Source organism: Procambarus clarkii, chromosome 20, assembly GCF_040958095.1.
Source record: "Procambarus clarkii isolate CNS0578487 chromosome 20, FALCON_Pclarkii_2.0, whole genome shotgun sequence".
NCBI lineage: Eukaryota > Metazoa > Arthropoda > Malacostraca > Decapoda > Cambaridae > Procambarus > Procambarus clarkii.
Window position 1 is genome coordinate 20,983,127 of NC_091169.1, and position 17,961 is coordinate 21,001,087.

At 43.2% G+C, this 17,961-nt stretch overlaps 2 protein-coding genes across 4 annotated transcripts in view; one reads left to right on the plus strand and one right to left on the minus strand.

Moving 5' to 3' along the window:
• The window catches only part of LOC123755382 (leucine-rich repeat-containing G-protein coupled receptor 5), a 198,545-nt gene that overhangs the window by 110,880 nt on the left and 69,704 nt on the right, over positions 1-17,961 (minus strand). The window lies entirely within an intron of this gene.
• LOC138366745 (uncharacterized) lies at positions 415-879 on the plus strand. Its single transcript, XM_069328022.1, has one exon. The coding sequence runs from the start codon at positions 415-417 to the stop codon at positions 877-879; it is 465 nt and encodes a 154-aa protein (XP_069184123.1).

The window sequence follows — 17,961 nt, forward strand, 5'->3', positions numbered from 1 at the left end:
ATATCACTTGCTGGATATTGCTGCAGTACCTTTTCACGTAAAATTACATATACATACATATAATATGTGGATATATATATTACACACACACACACGCACACACACACACACACACAGGTTGAGAGGCGGGACCAAAGAGCCAAAGCTCAACCCCCGCAAGCACAAATAGGTGAGTACACACACACACACACACACACACACACACACACACACACACACACACACACACACACACACACACACACACACACACTAAAACGATAAATAATAACACAAGAACGAACTTTAATCTCATTGTGAAGAACGATATAACACTGTCCACCAGTTCTCCCTATGATGACAACTTGTAGACAACTTATCAAGTTAGTCGAGAAAACTTGCTGCTTCAGAAGTAGGACGAGAACTGCATTGGTAATGTGTCCAGAGTATGTCCCAGAAGCAGCCACGAATGTTTCTTATTTTCTGTCAAGAGTTATTGCATCGAGCTATGCTGCATGTTTCCTCACTGCATCAGAATATGCTGCATGTCTCTACACTGCATCAGGATATGCTGCATGTCTCCACACTGCATCAGAATATGCTGCATGTCTCTACACTGCATCAGAATATGCTGCATGTCTCTACACTGCATCAGGATATGCTGCATGTCTCCACACTGCATCAGAATATGCTGCATGTCTCTACACTGCATCAGAATATGCTGCATGTCTCTACACTGCATCAGGATATGCTGCATGTCTCTACACTGCATCAGAATATGCTGCATGTCTCTACACTGCATCAGGATATGCTGCATGTCTCTACACTGCATCAGAATATGCTGCATGTCTCTACACTGCATCAGAATATGCTGATTTGTGGTTTAAAGCTCTTGAGTAGTCTATAAGGAGCAAGCCGCTACACAACATCACAAACCTCACTATCCTAATCCTGACCTTTGACTGTGCCATGACCCCGAGGGGAAGAGGAAGCCACATGGAGAGGTCAAGATATATATATATTTTCCTCAACCGTGCAACTGACCATCAACTGCAACAATTTCTGGAGGCGCCATAAACAGGGCTGTAATCGCCTTGTTCCGACCCTTCTACCCGACTCTTACTTTGAGATTGACGACACAGTTAATTTGAATAATATGCTGAGTGGCCGCTGATTTAGCGTCGTGGATCAACTCTGATGGGGGGATATAAACACACTGAAGATGGCAGGATGCAGGGGAAATGCCTCTTCACACTGCCTCTTTACCCTTCGTCCTCTGTATATATAGAGGAGGAGAAGAGCAGGCTATCAGCAACAGGAGATGACGGGCGTAAATAACAGATGAAGAGACAATTAATGAGTTTAAACAGACCAGACCAAGGAGCAACCAGGAAAGAAGTGTGTGTGTGGAAACTGGGGAAGGAAATGAAAGTGTGTGTGTGAAAGAGGGTAGGAAGGGGGGAAAAAAGGGGATTATTGCGAGGGGAAGAGGTTGAAGACAACCGGTTTAGCCAAGGGGATAAAGCTTGGCGCTCCGGGTGAAGGAAAAGGGGAGAGAACTTCCTGTCAACTATCTTTCTCACTTTGGCCCCTCTCAGTCAGCCTACCTGATATCATATGCCCCTCTCAGTCAGCCTACCTGATATTATATGCCCCTCTCAGTCAGCCTACTTGATATCATATGCCCCTCTCAATCAGCCTACCTGATATCATATGCCCCTCTCAGTCAGCCAACCTGATATTATATGCCCCTCTCAGTCAGCCTACCTGATATTATATGCCGCTCTCAGTCAGCCAACCTGATATTATATGCCCCTCTCAGTCAGCCTACCTGATATTATATGCCCCTCTCAGTCAGCCTACTTGATATCATATGCCCCTCTCAATCAGCCTACCTGATATCATATGCCCCTCTCAGTCAGCCTACCTGATATCATATGCCCCTCTCAATCAGCCTACCTGATATCATATGCCCCTCTCAGTCAGCCTACTTGATATCATATGCCCCCTCTCAGTCAGCCTACTTGATATCATATGCCCCTCTCAATCAGCCTACCTGATATCATATGCCCCTCTCAGTCCACCCACCTGCCCACATATATAGGCAGGTGTCCACGAACTGGCTTGAGAAAGAACATAACATAAGAAGAGCATAAGAACAAAGGTAACTGCAGAAGGCCTATTGGCACATACGAGGCAGCTCCTATTTATAACCACCCAGAAGCAGTCAGCTGCTTCAGGGTGTCAGTCAGACAAAGCAGTCAGCAGCAACTGTCACACACACTTAGAGGCCTCGGAGTGAACATTTATGGCAAGGCAACGCGGGACATTTTACACTTATGGCGCGTAAATGACAACGAAACTTGAGAACTTGAGAAAAAACCATTGGGAAAATTAAGGGGGGTTGACATGTATACAAACAACACACTGAAGGTGTCCCACACAAGCAGGAGGGCACTAAATGTGTCTCACTCAAGCAGGAGGGTACTAAAGGTGTCCCACACAAGCAGGAGGGTACTAAAGGTGTCCCACACAAGCAGGAGGGTACTAAAGGTGTCCCACACAAGCAGGACGGCACTAAAGGTGTCCCACACAAGCAGGAGGACACTAAAGGTGTCCCACTCAAGCAGGAGGGCACTAATGTGTCCCACTCAAGCAGGAGGGCACTAATGTGTCCCACTCAAGCAGGAGGGCACTAAAGGTGTCCCACACAAGCAGGAGGGTACTAAAGGTGTCCCACTCAAGCAGGAGGGCACTAAAGGTGTCCCACACAAGCAGGAGGGGCAACTAAAGGTGTCCCACTCAAGCAGGAGGGCACTAAATGTGTCCCACTCAAGCAGGAGGGCACTAAAGGTGTCCCACACAAGCAGGAGGGGCAACTAAAGGTGTCCCACACAAGCAGGAGGGGCAACTAAAGACGTCCCACTCAAGCAGGAGGGCACTAAATGTGTCCCACTCAAGCAGGAGGGCACTAAAGGTGTCCTACACAAGCAGGAGGGGCAACTAAAGATGTCCCACACAAGCAGGAGGGCATTAAATGTGTCCCACTCAAGCAGGAGGGCACTAAAGGTGTCCCACTCAAGCAGGAGGGCACTAAATGTGTCTCACTCAAGCAGGAGGGCACTAAAGATGTCCCGCACAAGCAGGAGGGCACTAAAGGTGTCCCACACAAGCAAGAGGGCACTAAAGATGTCCCACACAAGCAGGAGGGCACTAAAGGTGTCCCACACAAGCAAGAGGGCACTAAAGATGTCCCACACAAGCAGGAGGGCACTAAAGGTGTCCCACACAAGCAGGAGGGCACTAAAGATGTCCCGCACAAGCAGGAGGGCACTAAAGGTGTCCCACACAAGCAGGAGGGCAACTAAAGGTGTCCTACACAAGCAGGAGGGCACTAAAGATGTCCCACACAAGCAAGAGGGCACTAAAGATGTCCCACACAAGCAAGAGGGCACTAAAGATGTCCCACACAAGCAGGAGGACACTAAAGATGTCCCGCACAAGCAGGAGGGCAATTAAAGGTGTCCTACACAAGCAAGAGGGCACTAAAGATGTCCCGCACAAGCAGGAGGGCACTAAAGATGTCCCACACAAGCAAGAGGGCACTAAAGATGTCCCACACAAGCAGGAGGGCACTAAAGATGTCCCGCACAAGCAGGAGGGCACTAAAGGTGTCCCACACAAGCAGGAGGGCAACTAAAGGTGTCCTACACAAGCAGGAGGGCACTAAAGGTGTCCCACTCAAGCAGGACACTAAATGTGCCCAACACAAGCAAGAGGACAGAAATAAACAAAACACATGATCTGAATGCACGAAAACTTTAAATGTATACATTATTACCAAACAGTTCCACCCACTAACAGACAGGGTGAGGAGCGGAGAGGTGATACGTGTCAGAGAAAATTTAAATGTTGCGTCAAAAGTGGTTCAAAACACAGCTACACACAATCTTTTTTTTATTGAATGAAATGAAAATAATGATACCCTAATAGTAGTAGTAATAGGCATCTTGTAGTCTCTGGAGACTATGGAGTTGGGCTCGGGTTGTCGAGGCAAAAGTGGCCTCTCCAGGGCGTAAAGCCAGGGTAGGTCAATATGGAGAAGCTGTTACCCATGCAGCAGGTCGGGGAGACCTACTGCATGGGCTCTCATAGTGTAGGTAGTCTGCTGCATCTCTCTACAAGGTTATGGGTAATGAGCTATATGACACGCTACCCCTCTGCCCTTGCTCTTGATCCCCAAGTATGAGGAGTTGGCAGTCTCTTGTTCAATACCCATGACCTTGTGACCTATGACCCCATGACCCATGAAGCCCTCTCGCTGCTCCTGAAGCAAGGTCAGCACACAGAAATGTCTATATTGCTGGGATCTCATAGTGTGAATATGCATTCGTTTGATCCAATACTAATTAAAAGAATTACAGTGTAAAGCACTTGTATACTTGATGAAGCCCCGAGCAAAGTGAGGAAAGGTTGGGAGAGAATGTGGAAGTAGGCGAGGCTACGCGCCACTTAATATAGTACCATAATATGTCTGGGTACAAGTGACAGGATGAACAACCCAGCGGTTTTCTTCCTTTTGGGGAGTGTTGTACATGCTGTTATGGCGGTGTCCACTCACAAGATGAGTGGCGCTGCCCAATACTGTCACTATGGCGGTGTCCACTCACAAGATGAGTGGCGCTGCCCAATAGTGTCACTATGGCGGTGTCCACTCACAAGATGAGTGGTGCTGCCCAATAAACTCGCCCCTCGGGGCAAAATTAAAAAAAATAATATTATGATTATAATTATGGATATTATGGGTACCACGACATTACCTGAATCACAAGCCACGGTCTCTCGCAAAGTTTTGGCCACATAGAGCAACTTCCAATCTCCTGATGGGTCGCTTTGGACGTACTCGGTGGAAAGATCAAGGCAAGTTTTTAGATAGATAGAGATAGACATAGATAATGTATTTATTTTTACTTGCGTACCTTTTATATATCTCAATCAGCCCATCCTCCTGTTTAAGTAGTTCTTAGAGTAACAATGAGGACCAATGTACATATATTGACGTAAATGACAATTAGAAAGTAGAAATCGGTACTATTCAATTTGGACAAACCGGAAAAGTTTGTGTACGATCTAACTTAACCTTCCTAGGCTTAATACACGCTATCAGAGGCCAAATATAGTTCCCCTGTATATATATGTACTACACTAGGAGTAGGAATATTTAAGTTTTTTTTTTAGTTTTTTTTCGAAACACTATAAAATGGATAATACTAATGAAAAAATTCACAAGGGCCGTGACGAGGATTCGAACCTACGTCCGAGAACATCCCAGACGCTGCCGTAATCGACTGAGCTACGACATAGTAAAAAAGAGTTGAAACCAGAAGTTCTACTGAACTTTCTCGGATCCTGCAGCCTCTCCGAGACACAAACCAGGGTTTTACACAACTCCCCCTTCCACTCGAGCTATGTCAATAGGCCGTTCTACCTCTTCGTTCTAAATACTTCGGATAATAATAAATTCTAGCATCTAATGGTCCATTACATCCATGTATGTACGATGGCGTACATAGTCACAAAAAGTACTATCTAAAGAGGAGGACAGGTCGATATATTTCCTGTACCTATACATTTGTTGTTGTTTAAGAATCGCTACCTGGAACAAAAAGTTCCAAGTAGTACAGGCTATGGTGAGCCCGTAGTGGAGTCCTGTACCTATACAATGTCGGAAGCCTAACTGAACAGGATTATATTTACATATAAATGGTGTTTATATTTACATATAAATGATGTCTAACCACTTGGGCGGTCTCACTTCATGCAGGTCGGCGTTCAATTCCCGACCGTCCACAAGTGGTTGGGCACCATTCCTTTCCCCCCTGTCCCATCCCTGATTCTTATCCTGACCCCTTCCAAGTGCTATATAGTCGTAATGGCTTGGCGCTTTCCACCTGACAATTCCCTTCCCCTTCCCAGCAGATGCCTCCACTACTAAAAGATAAAATAACAAAATGACTTGTTAAAATATTATTCTTGTAATGTAATAAGTGTGTGTACATGCATTTTTTCCCAGAGTTATTTTTAATCAAAGGAATTTGAGTATTGGTAAACACTTCGTATTGTGGCAGCAGCAAGATGGAGTGAGGTTATCTGAATGTTTACACATTCAGAATCCAGGTATCTGAATGTTTACACATTCAGAATCCAGATATCTGAATGTTTACACATTCAGAATCCAGGTATCTGAATGTTTATACATTCAGAATCCAGGTATCTGAATGTTTACACATTCAGAATCCAGGTATCTGAATGTTTACACATTCAGAATCCAGGTATCTGAATGTTTACACATTCAGAATCCAGGTATCTGAATGTTTACACATTCAGAATCCAGGTATCTGAATGTTTACACATTCAGAATTCAGGTATCCGAATGTTTACACATTCAGAATTCAGGTATCTGAATGTTTACACATTCAGAATCCAGGTATCCGAATGTTTACACATTCAGAATCCAGGTATCCGAATGTTTACACATTCAGAATCCAGGTATCCGAATGTTTACACATTCAGAATCCAGGTATCCGAATGTTTACACATTCAGAATCCAGGTATCCGAATGTTTACACATTTCCTTCGTTCATGACATAACTGCTTAACTACAAGGTTATGGGTAATGAGCTGTATGACAAGCTACCCCTGTGCCAGTGCTCTTGACCTCAAGTATGACTTCAAGTATGAGGTCAAGTATGAGGTCTTTATGAGGAGTTGGCAGTCTCCCGTTCAATACCCATGACCTATGATCCATGACCCATGAAGCCCTCTCGGTGCTCCTGAAGCAAGGTCAGTACACAGAAAAATGTTTTAGCAATATCCGTGGTGATCTAGAGTAAAAATTGTACACATAGGTGTATGAACATACAAGCATTTTATACACGCAATAGCCAATTAGGGTTACCAGCAAGAGAGACAAATAGTTGTACTTCTGTTTAAATTATGTTCTTCAACTGTCCGTAATTCTTTCGCAAGGAATATGGAAATATATGATTACATACGGTATATTATAGGATAAATTATATATTTATTATAGGATAAATTATATATTTATTATAGGATAAATTATATATTTATTATAGGATAAATTATATATTTATTATAGGATATATTATATATTATCCTGGGTGTATTATTATATGTATATTATTCTGTGCCCGGAGTCATCAGCGTTGCATCTCAAAATACAGCCACGAAGCAATGGAAATATATATACTACGGGCTCACCATAGCCCGTGCTACTTGGACTTTTGTTTCCAAGTAGCGAATCTTCAACAACAACAATGGAAATAAGAGATAGTTGGAGAATCATTCACCATTATGGCTGTCTATTGAATCGTTAATCATGAGACGCAAATCGCATTATTTACACAACACCGGACTGTATTTGACTGTAATGTTTGACTCGCTCGCAAAGGGACAGACACCAAGGAATTTTAAGGGAACACGGGATACTGTCCCGCGGACAAAGGATCTTCAAATCAGCTCGGCAATAAATCTTTCCCATATCGCCTTGTATCGTAATTGGTTCAGCTGGGTTACCCCTTCGAAATGGAAGAATATGGGAAGAAAAGCTGGAGGAAAAGTGAGGATGAACTTGCCTAATAGTGACTATGGAAGGGTAAGGGTCTAGCTCTTTATGCCTCGTCTACTGGCTTTTTTGTTTTATTTGGTGGTCGTTTGATGTGGTGTTTTTTTATTGATGTGGTGGTGGTTTTATTTATATTGTATTGGGTTTTGCTGTAGTGTTGGTGTATTGTGTTTTTCTTGGTGGTGGAAATAGTAAATTTTTTTTAGATAGTGGGAATTTTGGATTTATTTTATGGGTGACTGTGGTGGGTTTACTGATGGTGGTGATAATAGTAGTGTTATTAGTAGTGGTGGCATTATAAATGGCCATGGTGCCTGTTATATTAGTGGTCATAATTGTAACTTTACTGGTGGGGATAGTGGCCATTTTGCTGCTGTTGGTGGTGGTGGTAATTTGTTTGGCAGTGTTACCAACGAGTTTATTTGTGGTGACAATTTTATTGATGGTTGTTTATTTGGCTGAGGTCATGTTGAGTTTTATTATATTGGACTTAGTCGTAGTATTTTACTTTCGTGTCAAGATTGGTTTTATTGGTTGGTAATGTATGTTTGTATTGCTGTTTTACACAGTTGGGTACAGGAGCAGACTCCTGCTAGCAGGCTGAGAGCTCTCCCTCCCCATAGCTCATGGTAAGCCTTATCTTGAGATGATTTCGGGGCTTTTTAGTGTCCCCGCGGCCCGGTCCTCGACCAGGCCTCCACCCCCAGGAACCAGCCCGTGACAGCTGACTAACACCCAGGTACCTGTTTTACTGCTAGGTAACAGGGGCATAGGGTGAAAGAAACTCTGCCCATTGTTTCTCGCCGGCGCCTGGGATCGAACCCAGGACCACAGGATCACAAGTCCAGCGTGCTGTCCGCTCGGCCGACCGGCTCCCTTGCTCGGCCGACCGGCTCCCTTACCCTACTAGTTTTACACAGTTGGGTACAGGAGCAGACGACTGCTGACTCCTGCTAGCAGGCTGAGAGCTCTCCCTCCCCATAGCTCATGGTAAGCCTTACCCTACTAGTTTTACACAGTTGGGTAGAAGAGCAGACGACTTCTGACTCCTGCTAGCAAGCTGAGAGCTTTCCCTTCCCATACTGAGAGGTAAGCCTTACCCTATCTGTTCCCCTGGAATACAACCCAACAATCTTTTAACAACCAGGTACCCAATCACTCCTGGGTGACCAGAGGCGTACAATTAACGATTGGCGCCCAGTCAATCCACCTCGGCCAGGATAGGAACCTTGACCAAACCGTTCGCAAAGCGCTGGGCGAGTGCTTTACAACTGCACCGCCAAAAACAAATGCACTACACCTGTCTGTATCAACCAGAGGAACAGATGTGCACAGGTTGACCAGACCACACACTAGAAGTTGAAGGGACGACGACGTTTCGATCCGTCCTGGACCATTCTCCAGTCGATTGTCACATTCTCACAATCGACTTGAGAATGGTCCAGGACGGACCGAAACGTCGTCGTCCCTTCAACTTCTAGTGTGTGGTCTGGTCAACATACTTCAGCCACGTTATTGTGACTCATCGCCTGCAGATGTGCACAGGTGTTGTGACCAAAACAACAGCCCATTCATCTAACATATATAATTTCGGCCTGAAAATATTTGATAACAAGTGCTCTTATCTAATATCAGTAAATAAAACTAATAACAGTGATAAAGGGGTTCAACCACCAATTTCCATGCTCTTAAAACTCAATAAAAAGAATACACAAATCTCAAATTCCTCTTTTTAATCTAAATTAACACGCTAGACCAACTGGTACAAGCTCCCAACACGTGTATAGTTAATATTAATGTCATAACTCTTACCACTAATGAATCAACACCACATTGACGCTGGAGACATAAATACTTAAGAGAGTTTCGTTACCATCACAACGCATCAGTTCTGGTCAGACCCGCCCCTAATATGACAATGGTTCGGCTCCCCATTGCACCTGCTCCCTCACATCCGTTACCTGCAAAGAAAGTATTATTAAATAGTTTCTTATTTTGGAGGCTGTTGAGCTCTGTCATTAGCTAGTCAATGCAGCTGGTCAAGGTCACTAAATTAAATATTTTAGCAGAAGATTCTTCCTATACTTCTTCCAGTTGGGGTTGTGTCAGCAGTGAAGCTGTGTCAGCAGTGAAGCTGTGTCAGCAGTGAAGCTGTGTCAGCAGTGAAGCTGTGTCAGCAGTGAAGCTGTGTCAGCAGTGAAGCTGTGTCAGCAGTGAAGCTGTGTCAGCAGTGAAGCTGTGTCAGCAGTGAAGCTGTGTCAGCAGTGAAGCTGTGTCAGCAGTGAAGCAGTATCGCAGCAAGATTCTAAATCCGGTGAGGGATGAAGACCACAACATTCTGGTGAGTGACATCAGAGTTTTCGGTCCGAGTCTCTCTCATACTCAAAATAATAAACACAACTCGCCTCGATGATATATGATATAGGAACTTATATTATGGAACAAAATATACATTACACGTATCTTAGTGGAGATCTCGGCACGTCTCAACACCCTCACAAAGGTACGCTATAATTACCATAGACAATATTAATGATATGAACATATTAACTAAGAACACAATACAAGTTCCCTTGAGGTAAGAGTTAGGCTAAATAAATTGTTATTTTTTACTATTTATAAAAAAATTAATTATTTATATTCACAAATATAAAAAATAATTTGCACTTTAGTTATTTCAAATATCTGAGCTAGAAGATTTCATTAATCTCTCCAAACTAGTGATTAGAGAAATTATATACAAAATATTTGTATAAAACATTCCTAAATTCCGAATTAACAGGCTATTGTAATTAGAGAAATACACAAAATAATCCCTAGCTACAGAGAAAATATACATATTAATATGGGCCAGGGCCAGGATTTTCTTCTCCGAGGCTATGGGTCCCTACACTTGCACCAGAGGTGGTACCCCTTCTAGGTAATAAAAAAAAATATATATATATATAAATATGTATTAATAATCTGTATCATGTGATATTATCACATAATAATATCCCCTAGGCAATAAATTTCAGCCCTACTCTACGTTTTAATAATGACTTAATTAACTTACAGAATCAAGAAAAAGCTAACAATATGGTATTTATTACAACACATGGAAAAAAAACCTGGAAGAGGTTAACTACTAAATCCTAATTGTCTTAAAAATAATCCTAAATCCTAAATGAATCACCACAATGATTACAAGATACACTGAGTCTTTTATGGGACTCTCTGTCCCATCCACAGGCTATCTCGCGCCCTCTATCTTCCCCTATCTACTTCAATACTCCTCCATCCACTTGGGCTGGACGGTAGAGCGACGGTCTCGGTTTATGCAAGTCGGCGTTCAATTCCTGACCTGCATCGAAGTGGTTTGGCACCATTCCTCTCCCCCCGTTCCATCCCACTCCAAATCCTTATCCCCCTTCCAAGTGCTATACTCTCGTGTGGTTTGGTCATTGCACATGTGTTAAGCTCTCGGACATCAGAACAACATTTAGTAACCTAACACTAATGTTACATTCAATATGCAGCACATCTTCAACCAGTGCTAGAGTATGCAGTACCTGCATGGAAACCATCCCACCATCCTAAAAAAACTCAATATCGAAAAAACTATAAAACGAATATTGAGAGACTTTAAAAATTAGATACAAGACAACCAAGAATTCAGAGAGATACTAAAGAACTCGACACATACACACACCTGTACCAGGTTACTGAGGGAGATACATGGACACAGACAAGAAGGTTTAGGTTAAGATAAAGTTGTGCTAGAGGACACGTGTTGGTAATAAGGTAATCAGACACGCCATAGGCCGGGGATGTGAAGAAATACATTCTCAGTGTAAAGCAAATGGACGAAATAGAAGGGACAAATGGTAGAGAATTCCTCCATTCATTGTTTTCAAAGCGGATTTGGAGAGAAAGAAAAAAAACTGTCACGAGTCACTATTTGATTATCTACAGTTGGGAAGGCGATGCCCAACAGCTGAAGCTCGGTGCTGCAAACAACTTTCAGATAAAAACTATAAGAAAAACACACAATAGTAAACACAGTTCTAGTGCTAAAACGTAAACCAGAATACGCGAGAAGTAAAAGAATGAAGAATTATTTAAACAGAGAGAAAGAGATGAGGAGGAGGAAGATAGAAGAGGCAGTAACAGAACGGTAGAAGAGAAGAATGAGAAAGGCAGTGAAAAGGAGCAGCGGAGAGGAAGATAAACGAGGGGGTTAATGTGAGTTAATGATGGTGAATGAGGTGTCTGAGTGAGCAAATAATTGGCATAATCAATGTTTCCTACACCAGAGATTTCTCTTCTGACCCACCCCCGGACGACGGGCCAGGATTTAACCCTGCTTGTGCAACCCGTCCTCTTAAAAATAACGTCACTTTTGGCTCGTATGCGTGACATGGCTAAATTTGGACGTAATTTGAAATGAAATCGACTCACAAAAGTGACGTTCTGTTCCGTTTTCTGTTTGAGTCGTCCGGCCTACGCGCAGAGGTTATGAGAGGACACTTTAAATTAACGTTTTGAAACTTTATGAGAATTTCCTGCCCACCTAACCTATCAGAGGACCCTTAACTTACTGTTGTTGAAAAAAAAAAATCCCAAATTTATTTTCATTTTTTTTTCATTTTCAAATTACGTCCAAATTCGGCCATACGGGCAAACGGCCAAAAGCGACGTTCTTTTTAAGAGGACAGGTTGAACTGTTTGTGTGTAGTAATGATCAGAATTATTTGTGGTCCTCGTGACTTAAAACACTCAGGCACAACTTGAGGACCGCAGTCTATCGATACTCCCCAAAAGTGAGTTTGGCAGTGTTGATTAAACTCTCACTCCCTGCTTGTCCCCTGTTCTTTCAGTATCACTATTATATTCACTGTTACGTTTAATATAGGAACACACACACACACACACACACACACACACACACACACACACACACACACACACACAACATAGCGGATAACATCAGCGGCATATGCCAGGCTGGCTAACATACGAACGGCATTCAGAAACTTGTGTAAAGAATCATTCAGAACTTTGTATACCACATATGTCAGGCCAATCCTGGAGTATGCAGCCCCAGCATGGAGTCCATATCTAGTCAAGGATAAGACTAAACTGGAAAAGGTTCAAAGGTTTGCCACCAGACTAGTACCCGAGCTGAGAGGTATGAACTACGAGGAGAGACTACGGGAATTAAACCTCACTTCGCTGGAAGACAGAAGAGTTAGGGGGGGACATGATCACCACATTCAAGATTCTGAAGGGAATTGATAGGGTATATAAAGACAGTCTATTTAACACAAGGGGAACACGCACAAGGGGACACAGGTGGAAACTGAGTGCCCAAATGAGCCACAGAGATATTAGAAAGAACTTTATTAGTGTCAGAGTGGTTGACAAATGGAATGCATTAGGGGGTGATGTGGTGGAGGCTGACTCCATACACAGTTTCAAGTGTAGATATGATAGAGCCCGATAGGCTCAGGAATCTGTACACCTGTTGATTGACGGTTGAGAGGCGGGACCAAAGAGCCTGAGCTCAACCCCCGCAAACACAACTAGGTGAGTACAACTAGGTGAGTACACACACACACACACACACACACACACACACACACACACACACACACACACACACACACACACACACACACACACACACACACACCAGTTGCGTGAGGAATAACAAACGCTGCCAACTCGGATATTCGACGATATAACGCTTGAGTGAATTTTGGTTAAATCCGTTGTTCAAAATAGAGCCATAGATATCAAGTTCGCAGATATCAAGTTCCACACCACTTCTTGATACGATCATGGTTCGAGGCGGAGCTTGGCTCCACTCCCTTTACAAACTCCATACACACCTTAAATTTGCATATAACAGAGCTCAATAAGCGCTGGAACTTACACGCCAGTCGATTAATGGATGGGAAACCGGGGCCCAAGAGCCGCAACTCATGCTCTGCAAATGTAAAAAGGTGCACAACACACGTCATTACCCTCAATCTGCCATTTCACGACTGGGAAGCTTGCAGTTAAGACCCGCAGCATCACCTTGCAGAGAGGATGTAAGCATTTCATGCTGAGATTATTACAGCATCTTATTTCCTTATGTTGAGTTAGCTGCTGAAAGTCTAGGAGATACATGACTTTAAAAAGAGTCGAGCACCACCTTGAGGTCGTCTTAAGGAGAACAGCATTATCTTTAGGTCGTCTTAAGGAGGAAAGCATCACCTTGAGGTCGTCTTAAGGAGGAAAGCATCACCTTGAGGTCGTCTTAAGGAGGAAAGCATCACCTTGAGGTCGTCTTAAGGAGGAAAGCATCACCTTGAGGTCGTCTTAAGGAGGAAAGCATCACCTTGAGGTCGTCTTAAGGAGGACAGCATCATCTTGAGGTCGTCTTAAGGAGGAAAGCATCATCTTGAGGTCGTCTTAAGGAGGAAAGCATCATCTTGAGGTCGTCTTAAGGAGGAAAGCATCATCTTGAGGTCGTCTTATGGAGGAAAGCATCATCTTGAGGTCGTCTTAAGGAGGAAAGCATCACCTTGAGGTCGTCTTAAGGAGGAAAGCATCATCTTGAGGTCGTCTTAAGGAGGAAAGCATCATCTTGAGGTCGTCTTAAGGAGGAAAGCATCATCTTGAGGTCGTCTTAAGGAGGAAAGCATCATCTTGAGGTCGTCTTAAGGAGGAAAGCATCATCTTGAAGCTGTCTTTAAAGTTCCTTGGTGAGATAACCCTCACCAGGAGAGATTCTGAATCACAAACCTTCCCTCTGATTTACCTCTGCCAAGTAAGATATAGAGAGTGGAGATTTATACTTAATGGCGCAGAGTAAGAAAGATATCTTGAAGATTTTTTTTCTGCCCCAGTGAGCATCTTGACACAATGAAGATGGATGGCCAGGGGTGACGGTGGCACTGGTGCTCGTGTAGGGCCTTCATGACCCCTGTGACCCCAGGCAGGGAACGGGACTACCATAGTCAGCACCAACAGAGAGGGGAATGTGGGTATATTTCTGACTTTAGTATATACAGAGTTGACTTTCCATTTCAGGTGTGCAGGCGACGAAGGAGATCATTCTATGTTTAGTGTTGTGACAGTAGCAACAATCCACACTCATGGTGTCTGCGTCCACCTCCACCATTCCTCCTGATGTTAGAACACTTTAGATTCACTTTAGATTCACACTTTAGATTCACTTGAGATCCTGGGAAACCTCCTTGAGTGTGTGGGCTCCTATCCCCCTCCTCGTGTTGAGAAATGTCATGTCAGGTATTTCTTGCAGAGTTTCATCCAAATGACGCGTATCAACCGGTAAAAATTACATCCGTAGCCATGGCCAGCACTGCTGCTGCTTCTAGCTCGTGTCGAGTGGGTTTGCAGATGTTGTATACGAGCTCAAAATGAGCCATATTCACCGTTAATGTTATCTCAATATATCTTCTGGCTGTGTGTGGTATTTGTGACTAGGGTCATTAATCGTCTTTATCTGAGAGCCAGGTCGGGTATAGTACCGAGTTTACAGTTTACAAACATGAAAGCTTCCCAATCAACTGTTGTTATTGTTATAAACAGCCTCCTGGTGCTTCGGAGCTCATTAACTGTTTAGTAATTGTAAACAAAGCCGCAAAAGATTGAGAAAAGATGAACAGGTTCATAAGTGCTTGTGTAAATGCTTCGTGAATCTGGCCCCAGGTCAGGTAGAGTACTGGTCTGTCTCCAGATCACATCATCTCTCCTGGCTACAATACAGAGTCACGTTGGTGCTCTATATACAGAGTCGCATTGGTGCTCTATAAATAAACTGTCATTCACGCTCTGCCAAGTTAGTGCCGCAGTAAAAACCTGCAATTAACTCTTATTTTCCTTCTCAGAGCAATGTTATGATTACACCATTTTCTTATTGCCAGTGTGGAACGTTTCCGTAGAAAGCAAACTATTCAAATGAGATGGCAAGATCGATTACATGCAAAACCATTGCAGTTGCACACACTTCATATCAACTTCACACGTTTGGAATGAGAGTGCAAATGGGCTCGCAGCTGTCCGGACGTAAAGTAGCCGGTTACAAGTGTGGCAGCTTGTGTAAGGCGGCTGAGCACCAGTGGAGAATATGGGCCGGATACAGTGCCAGGCACAGTGCCAGGCACAGTGCCAGAAGACCAAGTTCCGGCTGAAACGAGATGGCTCGTAGCAAATGATTTTTATTATTTTTTATATATAAATTAAGAATTATAAAAAGCTTTGATGAAATAGAGATATTTGGCTAAGCATTTTCAGCAATTTTGCTAGATTGCCTGTTATCGTGGTCACAGTTTGATGATAAACATAACTACAATGTCAAATTAGAATCGGCTGATCAATAACTGTTATCAAAATCGTTGTCAATAACGTAATTCAAACAACTGTTCAACACCTAGAAAAGTTATCACTGGCCTGCTCCTGATAAAGGTCCAGTGACCTCAGTCCAGGTACCCTGACTAAGGAGCAACACAATAATTGAAAAGTTTTGTGTATCCTAGGTACCGGACCAACCGGGCTGTGGTGGATATGTGGGCCTGCGGGCCACTCCAATCAACAGCCTGGTGGACCAAACTCTCACAAGTCAAGCCTGGCCTCGGGCCGGGCTTAGGAAGTAGAAGAACTCCCAGAACCCCATCAAGCAGGTATAATATATATATATATATATATATATATATATATATATATATATATATATATATATATATATATATATATATATATATATATATATATATATATTGTTTGGTAGTAAAAATGGGCTCATTATTGCTGAGAGTTCTCATCTGGCAACAACCTAGTTCAACACTCTAGAGACATCAGCTCTCAAGTACTCTCAAGTAAAAAAATTCTAAACACAATTTCACGGTCAAACAATAAAAGCTTTGAAAATAAAATTCCTGTGTCAATAAATTCGGTGCCTGGACCGTGCCCGTTCTTGTGATGAACCAGAGTTGTGTAGTGAGGCTGTCGTTGACAGTCATTACTATCAACGACAGTAACGAGCGTCGTTGACAGTGACGAAAAGTGGCAACGTATCAAATGAGCTTCAGTGTTCAAACTCGTGGTGTGAAGTTCTCTGAGGAAATATACATAGTATGAACAATATAAACAAATTAACTGAAGGATCTTTGACACGTCTCAGGCACCATTAAACATCATTGGTATTTTTATTATAATTTGGAAACTATCTGAGAAATTATGTGTGTAAGATAAAGAAGAACAGATGCTCATGTGAGATGAGACAAATGCTCATCCCACCCCATCTCCCCTACTCCCCTTCCCCCCTCTCCCTTATCGCCCTTACCTCCTTCCTCCCTTACCCCCTCCTGCTTAGCTCCTCTTCTCTTTCATAAAGTATAATAAGGAGCAATGCAAGTATTGTATGGATTACGAAATATATTTTTTCTGTTGTCGAAAATCTCTTTGGTCACCTCAACTAATATTTCACACTTTACTACAATTGGAGATGAGGTGGTGAATAATTACTAATATTTCTAAAATCATTTAACTTTAGCTTACCCTGACCAGCCTATGTCAGTCCCGTACCGCAGACCATTTTCCCTACAAATTTGGGTATGGCTAGCCCTAAGCGTCTGGCCTCCAACGTTGAAGAGACGTTCTTATATAGGCAGAGATGTAACTTTTCCTTAAGACCATGGAGGATTAAAACATTATTATATTATTCGGTAATTTGTTCCGTACACACACAGGTGTTTTCAGTGATTTACCTGACTCATTCTTTTACTTATTCTTTCCTCTCTCTCTCTCTCTCTCTCCCTGGCCTCTTCCTTCTCTCATGGCCTCTCCCTTCTCTCCTTCTCTAGTCTCTCCCTTCTCTCGTGTGTTTTGGTACTCCACGGTGGCTTTGTCCTTCCCTTCCTCTCCTCCAACAATCGTTCTTCCCTCATTGTTTGGCCAACTCCCTGTCCATCTCCTTCATTATTTATCTCTCACCTATCATTTTTTGCTTCCTTTCATTTCAGGGCTCAGCCAACCCCCGACCCCCATCACCCTCACACTCTAACACCCTACACCAGTCACTCTCTACTCTTCCCCCCATACACACTACACCCCCCTACACACACACACACACACACACACACACACACACACACACACACACACACACACACACACACTATACACTCCCCCTACACAATCTGAAGCAGTCAACTACCCACTACTTCTTTCCACCTGACACAACTCTCTCGATCTAAACATTGAATAACAAAGCCCGTCCTTAAAATATCCAACCCGTTCTCGACTCAAGTCTATTCCATCCAGCGGTCGACCCCACAGCCGCA

Coding starts and splice junctions, on each gene's coding strand:
- LOC138366745 (XM_069328022.1), top strand. CDS start 415: ATGTGTCCAGAGTATGTCCCAGAAGCAGCCACGAATGTTTCTTATTTT.